The sequence below is a fragment of the Mirounga leonina genome, unplaced genomic scaffold, assembly GCF_011800145.1.
Source record: "Mirounga leonina isolate KUSES-001 unplaced genomic scaffold, KU_Mleo_1.0 Mir_151, whole genome shotgun sequence".
In the NCBI taxonomy this organism is placed as follows: domain Eukaryota; kingdom Metazoa; phylum Chordata; class Mammalia; order Carnivora; family Phocidae; genus Mirounga; species Mirounga leonina.
The window spans coordinates 101,747,148-101,764,795 of record NW_023270377.1 but is presented as its reverse complement, the minus strand read 5'-3'; the positions used below and the strand labels follow the sequence as shown (position 1 = coordinate 101,764,795).

At 41.4% G+C, this 17,648-nt stretch overlaps 1 protein-coding gene across 10 annotated transcripts in view; it reads left to right on the top strand.

Moving 5' to 3' along the window:
* The window catches only part of CLASP1 (cytoplasmic linker associated protein 1), a 263,183-nt gene that overhangs the window by 207,948 nt on the left and 37,587 nt on the right, over positions 1-17,648 (top strand). For all 10 annotated transcript variants that reach the window (XM_035008218.1, XM_035008217.1, XM_035008211.1 and 7 more), the window contains 3 exons: positions 7,449-7,592; positions 8,351-8,457; positions 17,384-17,534. In XM_035008218.1, coding sequence (XP_034864109.1) covers positions 7,449-7,592; positions 8,351-8,457; positions 17,384-17,534 — 402 coding nt within the window. The remainder of the gene's footprint in view (positions 1-7,448; positions 7,593-8,350; positions 8,458-17,383; positions 17,535-17,648) is intronic.

Genomic DNA, 17,648 nt, shown 5'->3' with positions numbered 1-17,648 from the left:
CGCCCGTTACTCTTTTATTTTATATAGAAACTGAGTAGCCTTTATAAAGTACTCTTTAAAAGCCAGCTTCCTCAGTTCAGCTTTTAGACTGAAAGTACTTGATTTTGGTTGTGTGTAATCATGAGCTTTGCTTTGTTTCTTCTGTGCCATACTCCTTCCACATTTAGCCTGACCGGTGGAGTCCTTTGGCCTTGATAATGTGGACCACTTGGGGCCAGGCAGGAAAAAAGAAAAGGAGGCTTCCAAGCAATAGCTAGCAGGAGTGGTGTATTTCCAAATGCAAATGAACACTTAGCTCCTCCTCCAGTGGAGTTCAAAGACAACAGAAGAATTCTCTGGAAGGTTTCTTTGAAAGGGTCATGGGTCATGTAAGTCCTGTGTCCACTGTGTAGAAAATAAACTAAGTTGTCCAAGGTGAAAGTAACAAGGGCAAATCTTATTCAAGCACTCATTCAAAATTATTATCAAAAGAGCATTTCATTGGCAACCTTTAATTTAGCCATTAAGCCAGTGTTGGATTAGGGAGGAACAGTAGGAGGTGGTTCAATGATTTGGTTGGTATGTAAGTCACAAACAGATACTTCTGTTGTAATTTTCAAAATCACAAGATTGGCCAATAAATACAAAAGCCTTCAGGACAGCTTTCTATCTTTAGTCAACACATGTGTGTGTGTGTTCCTTTTATAATTGAATGTTACTTAAATATTCCCTCCTGTAGGGCTGAAACATACTCTAGACTTACCATGATTAGGGCCTGCGTGGGAGCAACTCACTTTTATCATAACGTCCACTTTTCTCTGGACATGCACATTAGAAATTTGAACTAGAATTTATTTTCCTAACTTTTCTAAACAGGTTGTTAGAGGAACTTTTTTCCTTGAGTTCCTTAGCCTTAGGTTCCAGTACACTCAACTTATTTTACTACTAGCTTAAGTCAAATATGGTTAAGATATTAAATTTATTGCCAGAAATCACATGGTTCATTTACTGTTGATCTCCAACACTTAATTTCAATCATTTTGGATCCTATAGCATTGCTTCACAAAGCCTGGGCTCCATTGGTATTCCGCTTCTGTTGCCTGCTCTCACTTCCCCTTCCCCATCTTGAGGACTGCTTAATACCTCACCTTCAGACTGAGTTCAAACCCAGGTTCTGGGACAGCAATCCTGATCTTCAGAAAATTAGTAGTTCTCAGTCCTGGCTGCGATCAAAATCAACCTCAATTCCTGGGCTCTACCCCAGGTAATTTGACTTAATTAATAAAAAGTGTGGACAGCATTTTGGGTCTCACTGGCTCTTGGCTGATTTTTAATGCACAGAGTTGAGACCCATTGTTTTAGAAATTTACCCTGGGGTTGAACCTCAACAAATACAGACTGTCAATGTTGACCTGGTTGCCACTAATTCTCTTGGTCCCAGCCTTCATCTTCAGGATCTTCGGGACGAGGGCTGGACTTGCTGCTCCCCAGTGCCTTCCCCACCTCCCTGTTTTCACTCACCCTGTATACTCAGCACCAAGCACAATACCTGTTGGAACAAAGTAGACATTTAATAAACATTTTGAATGAATCAATGAATGATAAATGCCCAAAGAGAAATGATCTAATTTTACGTAGCACGTCGAAGCCATTATTTTCAAAACCATAGTGTTGGAGGCCCCCTGTTTTGACCTCTGTATTAGTTTTTCTGTTGGATACCAAATCACCACAGACTTAGCAGCTTGAAACTACACAAATTTATTATGTTGTAATTTCTGTGATTCAGGAATCTGGCACATGGTCTCTGGGTCCTCTGCTTAAGATCTTAACAGACGGAAATCAAGGTGTTGTCTGGGTTTTTGGTCTCTTCTGGCTCACTGCTGCTTGGCTGAATTCCTTTCCTTACAGGAGTGGGGCCAAGGTGCCTGTTTTCTTGCTGACTGCCAGCACGGTGTTCTCAGCTCACAGAGGTTACCTGCCACCCCCTGTCTGCCACATGGCCCTCTCCACAACATGGCAGTTTGCTTTTTCAAAGCCAGCAGGAGAATATTTGGGGAAAAAATTTCCCCAGACGTCCAAGGTTTGCTGAAAAACCTTAATCTACACCTCTAAGAGTATTAATTTTCTGCCAACAGTAGTTGGGGAGTTTGCAGACAGTATAATTCATTCTACACAATCCTATTTGGGAAAGCACTTTAAGCTGATAGAACTCTTGATTTGTTGTTAACATTTTTAATAATTTACTTTGTTTCCCTTTTCATCTCAGCATTTTGGGGTGTTTGATGTTGGAGAGAGAGGGGTGTTTAAATATTTAAGATGTTTTGAAGAGGAGGGAAGAGGCACAGCCAGAACCGGAACGCAAGCCAGTCAGCAGTGGAGTGTGCTTAGGCCCAACCTGATGGGGGCTAGCAGGAAAAGCCTCCCCTCCCCAGACCTTCACTGGCCAGCTTTATTCTCAAAGTAACCTTGTTCGTGTTTTAGGTATGGGAGCCCTGACTAGTTGTGTTGGCCATACTATACCTTTCTGAAGGTGCTGTGTTGATGTTAAGATACTATAATGTGGGGCGCCTGGGGAGTCGGTAAGCGTCCGACTCTTGATATTTGTTCAGGTCGTGATCTCAGGGTCATGAGATTGAGCCCCACATTGGGCTCAGAGCTGAGTGCGGAGTCTGCTTGAGGTTCTCCCCCTCTCTCAATTAAATAAGTAAATCTTAAAAAAAAAAAAAAAAGATAATGTGTTGACAGTAGGAAGTAGATTCTGGAGTTTGACCTTCTTTTGACTTTTGCCTCTGCCACTCGTTGGTGTAAGCTGGCCCCGTAATCTCTTAATTCTTGTTTGTTCCCCAAAAATGGGAATGATAATCCCTGTCTCAGGCTTCATTGGGAGGACTAGTAGAGAAAAAATAGCTAAATATTACTTCATTTACGTTGCAGCCCCTGCTCTTGGTTGTTTTGGTTTTGCTGTTGCTATTTGTGGAGCAAATGGAGAACCCAATTTTTTCCAGCATTAGGAAGATTTTTTTTTTCCCCCATCAACCAAAGGGAATGTGGTAATGCAGTAGAATTTTTAATGGTATGTTTATATTTCAGGATTCAGAATCCTTGTGGGTTTGGTTATCATATATGATCCTCTGACATTTAGCACCTACATTGTCAGATGTGATAGCAGATTTAGCCCCCACATGTTTTGAGAGATGCGATAACTGAAAGCATGGCAAAGAAGCCTAGAAAGTACAAAGATGCTATTGCCTGGAGCAGGAAGATGACAGAAACCTTCAGAAGGTGAAATTTCTAACTGAAAAAAAATTTTTTTTTTCTTTTTTAGAGAGAGGGAGTGAGGGAGAAAGAGAGGAGAGGGAGAGGGAGTATCTTATGACCCTGAGATCATGACCTGAGCCAAAATCAGGAGTCGGACGCTTAACCAGCTGTGCCACCCACATGCCCGTCCAACTGAAAAATGTTCAAGTCTGATTACTGGTAGGCAGCGTGGCCTAGCCGCAAAGCTCAGGGTTTGCTCAACTGAACTGTGACGGGCACTTTCAAGAAACGAGTTGACCTTTTTGGTCTCCTTTTGACCCTTTCATTGCATAAGGCAAGAGTGCTGTGACTCCTGGCAAGGATTATGGTTATTACGCACCTAGCAAATGATAGAGGTTTGAAACCGCTCATTACTGCTGTTATTCTCCCTATTCCTACCTGTTAGATTATATGTACCTAGGTGATTCTGTAAAAGAAACTAAATACTTTCACAGCTTACAAATAACCCCGGTTTAAGCACTTGCTTCTTCTCTCATTAAATCCTACCGCCTTTCCTGTTTGTCAGTCCCCGCTTCAGCGTAGTCGAGTAGGTGAGGATTTCCCCACTAGGTCAGCTTCCACCTGCTCTGGGCCTGGAGAAGGAAACTTGGAAGAAAATTGTAAACAGGTAGATTTTAAACTATGTACTAATTTGAAAAAAGACACTTCACTGTTTGCCTTTTAGATGATTAATACTGATTACCCTTGTCGAGACACTGAAAAGATTTTGAAGAAACCTAAAATTCATATAATACTACGTGATCGTGTGTGTGTGTGTAAATGCTTGTGTTTTAACATGTTTTATGATTAACTCCCTGCCCAAAGAAATAGCTATGTTGAGTGTAGACCTCCACCTTACTTTAGCAGAATGGTGAAGCAGAGATACTAAATGAGAAATGTCTGAAGGTGTTGAGATACCCTTTTTTTGGTGATTTTCTAAAGCAATTTTTAATGACAATCTGGAGGGAGCAGTAATCGTTTAATAAATGAGAAAACTTCTTTCCCTCCCCGAGTTTAAGTTTTCCCCAATTAATACCAGTGCTGAAGCATTTGTCAAAGCTTTATTGATCTCCTGTCTCAAAAAATTCTTTCCTGCTTTAAAGGCAGTTGATAGCCTTGGGAGTGCTTTCCACACAGTGACAGTAAGATTCGAAAGACCTTTTGCCCTCACCTCCCAAATTCTCCTGTAGGGGTGTGAGTGGGGATCATTTCCTTGTAAGTTGCCATTTGATCTTGGAAATCAGTAACCCTAGAGTTGTCCATTAGAAAAAGTCAGCAGCAACCTTGAGTGTTTTGTCTGGCCGCTTATCGGCCCCACCTCTTGTGGAAAGCAAGAGTTCAATGATGGGACAAAAACGGGCATACTCTACTCTTTGATTCATTATTGCACACGAGCTATGCTGCAGGCTTTTTTAAACGACTCTCTCCAACTCAATCCCCATATTTGGAATTATTACTTTAAAGAGAGTGTATTGATGGTAATGATAAATATAACCCAGTTTTCTTCCTTGCTTGGATTCTAGTATTCTGACTTCTCACTATGACAGAGGGTTGTAGATAAAATATTTTAGGACCATAGCAGTCTCATTCCTTTTAAAACTGTGACGTAGAGTATTTTTATTTTTATTTTTATTTTTTTTATTTTTTTAAAGATTTTATTTATTTATTTGACAGAGAGAGACACAGCGAGAGAGGGAACACAAGCAGGGGGAGCGGGAGAGGGAGAAGCAGGGGGAGCGGGAGAGGGAGAAGCAGGCTTGCCGCTGAGCAGAGAGCCCGATGTGGGGCTCGATCCCAGGACTCTGGGATCATGACCTGAGCCGAAGGCAGATGCTTAACGACCGAGCCACCCAGGCGCCCCGACGTAGAGTATTTTTAAAAGAACATATTTAAGTCATACTTTCTATCCATTTCTGGAGCTTGGACATCATTAGGAAGGGTTTTACTTTGAAAACAGCTTTAAACCTAAGGGTGACTTTTGAAGACTGTATAGAATCATTTACATTTTGTATTTTGGAAAATGTAAAAATAAATTACACTCATTTATATATATAAGTCACCGCAAATGTACCATCTTTCCAACTAGCTGTATTTTCAGAATACCCCGTTTTTCTGTTTGATTTGTCAAATTCAATGTTAGGGTTATTGAAAGAGAAGTTTCTTTAGTGGGCCAGAAGTTAAAGTCGGCTGCACCTTCTTTTCCCACATGACTAAGAGTTGTTAACAGCATGTAGCCATGAATTAGCAGTTTCTGGGCAGCCCTCTTGTTCCTAAAAGATCCCGCTAATTTTAGAATTTGCTTTATGAAAAACCTCAAATTACTTTGTGGTGTTGGATATCCTGTCATTCTGGGAAGAAACGCGGTTTTTAAAGTAAAGACAGTGGCACATTTCACATAAAAATATGGTATTCAAAAATGTTACATTTTATAATTTTCAGATATCATTGTCAGTCATTAAAAAATAAGTCCCTAAGCTTTCTTACTAAATTGGCAACATTTTTTCTCCCTGCTAAATCAAGTCTGTTTTTTTCTGTCTCTTTGAAGTGCAGTTTTTTCTGCATGCATTTTTTTCCCCTAACTTCTAATAAAATGGTTTTTTAAATGCACAGGTTACCTTGCATGAGTTTTGGAATTTGCTCCTATACAAATATACAGATCATTGTTAATATATATTACATTGGTGGTGAAATAGGTTCCTTCAGATAACTACTTAATAAGAATGTTTCAATAATGTAAATTTTAACACAATCAGTAACAGTGTGTTTTGCCTCTGTCATGAAAGCACACAGGCCCCTTGGGATTTAATTTGGATGGAAAAGCTACTAATGACTGTATTTGGAGGTCAAGGGAAAAAAGGAAGATACTTTTGCCCAATGCGGTGCTTAATAATGCTTTTGATATATCTAAAAAGTAGTTTTTGATGTTGTAAAAAAAATTCTACTGATATTTTAAATTTCATAACTTTTATTTTTGGTTAAATATATTTGAGTCTCTGGATTATCTTTGTTTTTTTTTTTCCCTTCTCCAGACAAAAATAATAATTTTGCCTTTACTGGATCCAGAATTAATTTTAACATTGTGAAAGCATTGAAATATTTTGTGGTGTTTATTTCCAGAGCTTTTCTAAGCAAATAATATATTTTGTAATACCCTATATCATGGAAAAAAATATACAGAATAATTACTGCAATCCTAAAATTAGAGTGTGTTGGACAGATAAATGTATCCTTTCAGTCAGAAGATGTTCATAATATGTTTTTCTTTCTTCTGACTCTCAGAAATTTGTAAGGAATGCCATTATTTACTGAAGTTTTCTCTTGGCATAGTTTTTCTAAATTAAAACCCTTGGAACAAATTCCTCAGGCTTTTTTAGTGCCTGCTACTACTTAGTACCATAGAAAGCACATAACTTGCTGGAGAAACCTGAGTCTCATTGGGCTACTATTGCTTCAGCTAACTGCTTTCCCACCTTGCTGTCAGAGTGATCACCAGCAGTCCTGCAACATATTGTCTCAGTTAATAAAGAAAAGTAGAGCATTTGCCAAAACACAGAAGAGTACATTTTAAATTTGTACCATAGAAGTCTGGTTTGCTGCCCATGGACTGTCTCCTCACTTCGTAGGCATAACAGTTAGGAGTTCTCCGGATGTATTTAAACTCTTTTTCTAGAATTTCTCAGTCCCTCGGAGTGGCCTTGAGGAAAAATGGTTGCTCAGATAACCCGTTGGCAGCTCATGGAGAGTCTTGTTCTCCCCAGGATGCACCGGGAGCCCTGTCCAGTTCTGACTTAGTAGAGTGAACCATCGTCAGCCTTTTCACGTTCTTGGATTGTTTTATTTATGGATTTACCAGCTTTGTGCCTAGTGCTGGACAACACAGGAAAAGTCATTTATTACAAGCATGCTATGGAAATCCAAGGCAAGGGCGTGAAGATGAAACAGGGCTGTATTTTCCAGATTGAAGGCAGGCTATTTATAATTGATGATCTTATTTTCTCCAGATGCCTTTTGTTTGTGTTTTTTTATGACAAAGGTGTCCTCTTTGTTTTTTTTTTTTTTTTATTATTTATTTTACTCATACAAAAACATTTTTGTAAAACAATTTTAATGAAAGTTTTGACCAAAATATGCTATTATCTATTACATAAATTAATGAAGTGTTCTTTTTCCAGGCAGCACAAATTGTGCTGATCTCTCTGTTTGAATTGAACACTCCTGAATTTACCATGTTACTTGGTGCCTTGCCAAAAACATTCCAGGATGGTGCCACCAAACTCCTGCATAACCACCTCAAGAATGCCAGTAACACCAGTGTGGTGAGTGCTTGGTCACAATTGATACCTCTGTACTGATCATGACCTCTGTGAATCCCCGGTCTAGACGTGCTCTAATAAAATGGCCAGCTTTCTTGTTCTCTTTTAGTAGATTGTGGGCATCTGGAGGGTGGGGGCCGGGTCTGATCCTGCCATATTCCCAGTGAATGAGTGAACTTGGTATTTAAATATGGCCTTTTTCTTACATGAGATTGTTCAGTTAAATTTTTACTTGGTCATTTAGTCATTTATTCATTGAGTTACTTACTTTCTTCATATGTAAAGATGAAAGTGCTCAATTTGTGTCTGTTAATCTAGCATAGCTGACATCAGTCATTCAGCTTCAGGAATCCCTATATGACAGTTACCCATTTTGGGTGTATGTGCACTTAAAGTTGGCCTTAATGATAAAAAAAAAAAAAAAAAAGTCATCCCAATTGTGCAGATTTTGCCCTTTTATTTACATGTGGGTTAAAAAGCTGGGGGGCGGGGCGCCTGGGTGGCACAGTCAGTTGAGCATCTGACTGGGTTTCAGCTCAGGTCGTGATCTCATGGTCATGAGATCGAGCCCCACATCAGGCTGTGTGCTCAGCGTGGAGTCTGCTTGGGATTCTCTTCCCTCTCCCTCTGCCCCTCCTGCTTGTGCTCTTGCCCTCTCACTCTAAAATCAATCTTAAAAAAGAAGAAAACCTAGGGGAAAGGGGGCACTATAATCTATGTTTAGCCCTTGAATAATGATGCTTATTCTGTTTTCACACCAGGGCTCTCCAAGCAATACAATTGGCCGGACTCCCTCCCGACACACCAGCAGCAGGACCAGCCCCCTGACCTCCCCCACCAACTGTTCCCATGGGGGCCTATCTCCCAGGTAATGCCATTTCAACAAAAGCGAAGAAACTAAAGCACCAGTGTCCAACCTATTTCTAGGTTTTTAGACCAAGCTTAATAGCAAAAAATGAATGGGTATCAGGAGACCATGGGGTCCTCACCCAAATCTTAACTATATAATCTTGGGCAAAGCAGTTGATTCCATGGCGAAATGGCCAATTTGTGCTGAATGTTCTCAGAGATTCTTCCGGCTCTGAGCACTCCCTAGTAACTTAAAATTTTAAAGCTAAATTTACATTTAGTACTGTTTCACATAGAAACCATTTAGAAATTCATCACCTATTCTCCAAGTGCTAGGAGCACCTGAAGGTATTTGTCATCTAAATAAATCCTCTGTTGTCAGTCCACACATAGCCTGGGGTAGTTTTCCCACGAAGCAGCTGTTCCAAGCATAGTTGCTGTCATCACAGGCTCACGTTTGAAGCAGACTGCTGCTCTGGAGAGGTATTAAGAACCTGAGAACTAAAATTGGATCAGCATTTTCAGACTTTTGTTGGGACCATGCAAATAGACAATAGCATATTTTGGTCTTAGAGAGTCTGAGACAGTGACTTAAAATCAGAAAAATGCTTTGGCTCGGGATCTTTAGACTTCTCCATCTGCCCAGAGCCTTTGGAAGTCTCTGCAGGTGACCCCCTGGCATGTGTTGGCGTCTCTCATGGCCTCACATGGAGTAGTGGCCCTAGAAGCCAGACTTCATAGTGCCCGGACCTGTGAGGGTCACACGTGCTGTGTTTGTCTACCAGAAGTCCAGATCTTTGCGATCCCTGGCCACAAGGATCAGGGGGCTGTGTCTTAAGGGATGTTGACACCAAGATAATAAGAACATACAAGTACTGCCATCGTCCCTTTAAAGGCTACCTCTTTAGTAGGAAAATAAAAAAATACAAGTGCCTTTAAATTTATTTTAGATTTTTAAATTCCCCAAATCTTCCATCCTTACCAGTAAAGTTCTCTTTAGTTCTTCAAGTTATATAAATATTTGGAACATATGAAATTTGTATTTTTCTCTTGGTGAAACAAAATATTTCATATACTTGTAGTATGCTGTTTATATTGCCTTATTTCTAATCCCCCTAAATCCCCCTGGTGCTATATTTAGGTAGGATGAAGAATGATGTCACGTCTCCAAGTTTGGTCTGTGTTGTCATGATTTTAGCAGGCTGGTATAATTAGATAGTTGACGTCAGAAGTGAATGAAAATATGTCTGACTTTCCCCAGGTGTGACTGAGGCTCAACCAACTATTTTTTTTTCATGTTAATATCTGTATCTAAAGTATATGACTTACAGGGTCCAGTGTTAACAGTAAAATCAGAGTTCTCTTTCTCGGGGTGGAGGACAGGGGCAGGATTTTGTGGAAAGCTTGAATTCTCTGTAAATGGTTGCTTTTGCCTAGAAGTAGTACTTCTGCACCATTAATTAGGAAATCTCTTCCATAATACATAGTTCATACTTCTTATCTTTTAGTTCTTTCATTATTAGGGTGGCACATTCCTTAGGTAATAAGCAAAAGGTAAAACGCAAGTATTTTTATTCTATGTGCTTGCTAGTCTAGGTAAAAGACTGGTGGAGGCCACTGGTGTAATCCATCCGAGCTAAGAATTGGCATGGTATTAATCTTCATGGATCCCCAGATTATTAAAAATTTTACTTTTCCAAGTCACCATTCATTTTTAGTTGGCCTGGTCTTAATTTTTACTGTCAGGGTTGCCGGTCGGTGGAAGAAATGAAGAGGTTTATTTTCAGTATTAATATCATTTTCAAGATGAAGGCCAAGTGTGACCTAAATGTTTTCTTGCCAACAAATTCTGCTTTAGGGAATTATTTAATTGTGTGGCCTCTTTATTTTGTAAACAAATGTGCCCTCAGTCAGGGCATACCTAGCCAGATGGCCTTAGTCAACAACTTAATTAAACTCAGCAGAAGTGGTTTTTCTCACAACTAAAACTGTCCAGAAAGTAGGAAAAATGGCTTCCTGTCATTATATCACTGGGAATATTGAAGTAGGCCACATACTTTCACCAGGATGATTATAAAAGCTATGAACTCTTGCATTAAATAGGAGAATGGACTAGGTTACCCATTCCTGGGGAAACGATAGACAAGTTCTACCACATATAATCTCAACGGTTTTTTTGTGCAGTGCTCTTGAAGCATTTACTTTCTGTGAGCTGCCATTCTTTCGAATCATCTTAAACATATGATGTTAATTTTTTATTCTTAAGAGGAAAAGTTACCAGTTGTTTGTTTTCAATCTGATTTTTTTGTATCAAAACGAACTAGTATTTTTTTACTCCAAAAATTCTGACTAAGATCGTGGTGTGTTAATAAGGAAATATTCTAAAATGATGAGCAAATCTAATTTGATACTTAAAAAAAAAAAACAAACCCTACAAACAATGAATCATGGAACACTACATCAAAAACTAATGATGTATGGTGATTAACATAACATAATAAAAAAAAGCAAAACAAACAAAAAAACCCTAGTGAGGAAGTTGTTTTTATCACCCCAGTAGTCTTAGAGAAAATCATAGCTAGCATGTTAAACCTTTGTGAAACATTCCATTAAATCGCTTTGTGTGTGTGTGTGAGGGAAGAATTACTCCTCATTCCCAGAAGTAAACAAATACTACTGGGTATTTAGAGAGGAGATTTGTAACCTGGAGTTTTTCATCATTCAACACATACATATTTTTTAGCTCATTTTACCCAGTGTGATTTGTGTTAAATGAAAAACAAGAGTTGCAGGGGGCTTCAGAAATCACATGATGTCCGTTCCCTTTGAGATCAGAAAGTAGATGGCAGTCCTCGCCCCCATCTGCTGTACATTGTTGGCAAACGTGTTGTAGAGTAGAATGACACTAAACAGATCATCTGTTACCCCTAGCAATAAAGGGTAACTTTAGTGAATTTTACAGTCCATCGCATCAGAGGATCAAGATTTTCCATAGAAGCAAAGTGGGGATTAACTGGGAGACCCAGCCTCCCATAAGCGGTGGAGGTACATCTGCTTTATGCTCTACCTGTTAGCAGAGCGCCAGCCAAGATGGTCACCCAAGTTCCTCTGGTTACCTCCACCCCTACTCAGTGTGGGACTCAGAGGTCTGTGGGCCCTCATGTGCCATGGTGACCTCTCCTCTCCACACTTACTGACCTTACAAAATGAGACCACAGCTGTCTTTGGCAGAGACTAGCTCTTAGGGCCCTGATGATCGCCATCCTCAGGCAGTGCTGCTTCCTGGGGACCACCCTGGACCTGGGGTCACATTTCCTGCCAGGTCAGCTCATGCCTCTCACAGTGGCTGTGGGTCTCCTGAATCGCAGCAGCTGTTAGAATGTCCGTCGGGGCCTCTGCGGGCACCGACCACTGAGCGACATTTACAGAGTGAGGAGGGATGCCTGTGTTCTCCGATGAGTTATTTCTCGAATCAGGTGATATGAGCAGGGGAATTGGGTTATTTTGAGACCTGGCGCTCCAGCCCTCTAGTGGTGCTGTTACTTTTTCAGAAGGAAATTGCCTGTGGCAGCCCTTGAACTCCATCCGATTGGGTTCCGGGCTCAGGGAGCACATCGTCCCCTGCTAGAGTTCTGTGGTCAGAAAGGCATGTTCTCTGAGTCTTCCTGCTGTAGTCCCTCGGGTCCCATTTGACTTAAGGCCCGAAATTCCTCCTTCGGCTCTTTGTAAACAATTGATAGCATTATCTGAAACGGAACATGCATGCCTATTTGTATGGAAGTACTCGTAATGTCCTTCCCAGTGCAGACACACACACATTCACACACTCTTACACTTGGAATCTCGTGATTTAAAAATGTTAACACACGATCAAGAGGGGAAGGAATAAAGCGGCCATATTGAGGGCCAGACTGTAAAACCAACCTTGTTCATTTTCTCTGTATGGTGAAGTATAAATTTTGCTCCAGTTAACTTTGACAGAGCTTGGTCAAGGAAAGAGGAGACTGGAAGACACTTAGGATATAGTGTCTCTCAGTCCCCTCCCGTCCCCCCTCCCCGTTGCCTTGTTTTGTCTCTCTCTGACTCTCCTCTTCTGATCACTGCAGTCGGTTGTGGGGTTGGAGTGCCGATGGCCTATCGAAGCACCCACCTCCCTTTTCTCAGCCCAACTCCATTCCCACCGCTCCCTCCCACAAGACTCTCAGGCGTTCTTACTCTCCCAGGTAACAAGCTACTTGTTAACCTTGTCTGAGGTGTCACAATATTATTGCATTTCCAGGGTCGTCTCAGGGCTTTCGGAAAGCCTCTGGCTTAGACGAGCAGGAGTAGAGCCTTGGTGAGAAGTGTGAGCAGGTGCATGATCTCTGTTGACCTGCATGAGTATGACTCCTGCTGTGTCACAGGGACAGATGACCATTTCATCAACTGACCAAATCCAGCAGCACCTAGTAGAGCAAGCCTTTTGGCCCCGGCAGAGCTGAGCTCCGCCAGAGGTGCTGGGGCAATGCCCTGAAGTCAAGGCAGGCCACAGGGGCACGGTTTCCTTCGTATTCTTCTCAGGAGGACAAGGCATGCCCGCTCAGAAGCAAGTGAGACCTGCTCTTTCCCAAAGCGTACCTGTAGCGACCAGTCCCGCTGCTGGCGATGTGGACTGATTTCTTGCATAATGTACTGCCATGTGGTGAGAGTCAGAGGACACAGATCCTGAAGGGAAGGCCCGAGAAGTACATCTCCTTGACGTGCCCTGCCCCTAGGCAGGAGCGCAGTCGGTATTCTCACAAGCCCCTGGTTGAAGGTGACGAGGTTAATGAGTCTAGAGGAAGGGGTGGGGCTTCCTTCAGATCTAAAACAGATGGTAAATCGGTGGGACAAAGTAAGGGCCACGGATTTCTACAGACAACCGTTTGAGGGTCTCTCAGGTGGTTATTATAAAGGTCCAAAGATCCGAGGACCCCTTCCCTAGAAGCCTGTAATTGCACGAGCCTGGGGCAGCCCAGCTGTCTTTGTGCTGTGTAAGATGAGTTTGTACCTGCTGATAGGATAGGGTGAAAACAAAACCGAAAAAGGTCTGTTACTTCTGAATGCCTCGTAGGCGGCTTTTGCGCAGATTGACGTTCCTACTTTTGTATCCTCAACTCAGTGAAGCTGTATATTTTTAATAAAGTCAGCTAAAGGTTTTAACAACATCTTTCCTTTGAAACTCTAAGAGCTTTAAGAGTAACTTCTCAAGTACAGAGAACCCTGTAATGACTGTTTCTAGATACACAAGGTTAGGGCAAGGACACAGCAACAAGGTGACAGCTGCTGTCGTCAGTGTTAATAAAGCATGTCACCGTACTTAAACTTTTTTTTTTTAAGGTTAGCCATGCCTCAAAGTAGAAGTCCACTTATTGACTGTGTTCCCGTACACTGACCTGTGTGCCCTAATGGGGCACTGAGCTTCACCCCCACCCAGCCACCTTCCCATCCAGCCATCAAGACCCCCTTCCATTGGGCACCTCGTTTCCAGAATCATCTTTCACGCATGCACAATAGCACAGCTCATGCTAATAAGTACCCATAACTTCTGTTGACCATCAGAGGGAGAGAGCATTGACAAGAGACTTCTGTGTTTAGAAAAACCCATCAGTTACCTACAAATAAGAGGAAATCTTTGTCTCTTTGCTTTCTGCCAAAACCGTATTGATTGCATAACAAGGAATGATTATATCCTAATTCCATTCCTCGTATCTTTTCCCTGCAAAATGACAAGGAGGAAAATCTCAGAAAGCAAACTTCCTGTCTCTAGTGTCCCCATTCTTGGAGACCTGACCTCATGCACCTCCCCATCCACGATATATATCCTTTACAACAGGGTGTGTCCAGAGCTCTATTCTGCCTCCGTATTGGATGACATGGCCTGACCTTGGGTCGGTGACTATTGACCGATTGAGCAACTATTCGTAATCTAAAGAATTCTAAGGAAACCTTTCTGGGGTCTAAACACAGTGTTTACAGAAGACCAGGAGCTGGCCTTTAACCTCAAGGATTATGTCCTTGAGCTAAAACAAGACAGAGTATGGGGGCAGGTGACAGACCGGGGTGTCCCTAAGCAAGTCTCTTCTGATAAGAAAAGCCGTCCCTCTTGCTGTGCTCCCTTATGGTCTGCTGGCTGGGACCACGGTGTCTGTGATTCACCAGGGACTGCTTTGAGGATTTCCTTTTTTCCCCCCTACAAAATGAGGGTTCATAGGCATTGATTTGGAAAAAAAACAGATGCCAAAACATGAACTAGCAAAGCACGGAGCATTCATTACCTGTTTCCTGTTAGAAAAAACGATACTGTCTCTCACCTGGAGCTCACACTTTTAGCTTCGTACCAAGGAGATACTTCAGACCTCAAGCTAGTGAGTCCAAAAAAAGTGTCACCACAGATTGTACTTGGTCGTGCATGTGTACTCCTAATTATTAATTGAAAATAAGAAGGAGGAACATTAACTGGCAGGATCCTTTTATTATTTTGAAAAGAGGCTACTGTAATGCTAAAGTTCTGTGAACTGAAGTATTTTAAGACCACTCAGGGTACACATAGTGAGATGAAATTATGTGAAAGCTAACATTATCTGAAGCGACATATGGAAAATAATATTGTGACATCCCTTAAAAAGCTGAACGTTCCGCCAGACTTCCTCTTGTCCATCTGTCATTCTTTCCATTGTTTTTTTTTTTTTCCTTTTGCATGGGCTATGCTATTATTTTTGGTTGTCGTGATTGAAAGTATTTTAAGGCATCTTTTTTACATCTCGTATGCGTATTTTTTTGTTTGAGTCATACTCAGCTTTTATATATAAAAAATAGTGTACTGGCCAGATGTATAAATGCCTTTGTTCCCACATAAGCTGGTATTGTGGTGTTCTAGAAAGGAGGGGCCGGGAGCCCCTGTGCTCCTCAGTCATGCTTTCTTCACTTTAAAGGGCTGTTGCCTCATGGACAGATAACCTTATGAACTTAGCAGGGGTTGAAATCTTGAATTCTGTTCAAGTGTTTTAGTCCACCTCCTGTCAGTATATACTTTGGAATTTTAACTGTAAACGTGTTCGTTCACATTTCTTTTGTGTTTGATGCCAGAGCCAGTCTTTGAGTTGGCGTGTAGTTTTGTGAGCTCTCCAAGTACAGTTGGAGCGTGGATTTTCTTTCATTCATCAGAAAAGAAGAATGGGTTCTATCTGGGCGAGTGTTGCAATTTTAGGTAAATAGCTCCTATCTCTGAAGGGTGAGTTCAGCTGCTGTGCCCCAGCAGAACCTGTCCAGCCTTGGAAAGCACTTGGATCATTACAGCCTTGAGCCGGTAGAGGTCTGGCTACTCCCAGTGAGAACTGTGCAAATCTTGTCTTGCTCATCCGCCCATTCTCTTTAAAAAAAGAGAAGAAAAGGTGGGGAGTGGGCTTAGTAAATACTACTTGTTTTTAAGTTACAGGAAACTTAACCTCATTGTGAGAACATACAGGATTGGTTGTGTTGCCCATGGGAAAGGCTCCTGCCTGCAAGTGTCTAGGTTCAGTTCCTTCTCTTGAAGATGGAAAGAGTGCTTTGCTTTAGTCTTTAATAGTGTTGTCGAATGATTACTTGTATACAGCCAAGGACTCTTTGAGTGTCCCCCTCAGGATAGCTTAAGACTTCTTGTAAGTTCAATTAGACTGACTCATCTGATCTTCTCTTGACATTTTCTTGAAACAGGTGACGCTTAAACTAACACGGGTTTTTTTTTACTTGCCCTTGGTCAACTGTCGCTTCTTGTCTTGAGCTTTCTTTATGCTGTGCTTTATCCTGTGCTTGTCTGTGATATTCTTAGTGAGGGACCGTGGTGGGTTTTGTTCTTAGGACCACGTTTCAGTGCACTTTTCAGACCTCTAAAGGCTGCTTGTTGACACGCTGCATTATACCCGAAGGCTGGCTCTGTGGGACTTTTGCTCTGTTTCATGTTTTGCTCTGCATGGCCAGCTAAAGGAACAATAGTTGCCATCACTTTTCTGTAAGGGACAAATATGTCTTGCTTTTTGAAATACTTTTAGACATCCATCTAGGAATGTGACTCCTCTGTAGAAGGTCTGTTTTTATTTTATTTTATTTTATTTTTTAAAGATTTTATTTATTTATTTGACAGAGAGATAGTGAGAGCAGGAACACAAGGAGGGGGAATGGGAGAGGGAGAAGCAGGCTTCTTGCCGAGCAGGGAGCCCGATGTGGGACTCGATACCAGGACCCGGGGATCATGACCTGAGCCGAAGGCAGACGCTTAACGACTGAGCCACCCAGGCGCCCGAAGGTCTGTTTTTATTATAAAACACATAAACATAAGCATCTTGGAAGAGTTGGTATTCACAGCAAGCACCGGGGTTAGATGGCATGAGAGATGGTCCCGAGCCTTTCGGTAGGGTGGATCTGACTTGGAATCATTTTTGAATGTCGGGTTTTATTTCACAAGTTTCTAATACTGGTAAGCGTAACCCTGTCTTGTGAGGTCATTTGCTTTGCTCCTCCGAAACTTGCTTGTAATACTAGCTTTAATTTGAAACGCCTGTCCCTCTTAATCTGTTTGTACATTTGAGACCAGTAACAACCAGACTCCTCGTTTCCATCTTCAAGATATGAAAGTTATTTTTCCACTTTCATTACCTCGTGCATTGTCACCAGTTGTCACCCTTTGAGTTCTTGCATTCTCGTGGTTATTGCTGTTCCCCACTGGTTCTTACCGAGTGCCGATGTAGTTTGGGGCCTGGTTTGACAACACGGATAATTGTCCAGTGGTGGTGCTCTAACAGGTGTCTCCTTTTCATTCCAAGTCACCTAAAGATATAAAACTATAATCACACCTTACTCCATAAACCGTTGGAAGTAATTTATGCCCATAGCTCAAATACATTCATATGCTTCAATTTAAGAAACACACTATTTTTGATCTTTAGCATGCTGGAGTATGATACAGAGAACCTGAACTCTGAAGAAATTTATAGTTCTCTGCGTGGAGTTACAGAAGCCATTGAAAAGTTTAGTTTTCGAAGCCAAGAGGATCTGAATGAGCCAATTAAACGGGATGGCAAGAAGGACTGTGATATTGTAAGTATCCCCAGGCTAGTAGAGAACGATATTTCAGTTAAGTGATAATTCTGAAGATTGACCACTGTGAATACTGAACTTCATCATTATTTTTATCTTGCAGTTAGAATAATA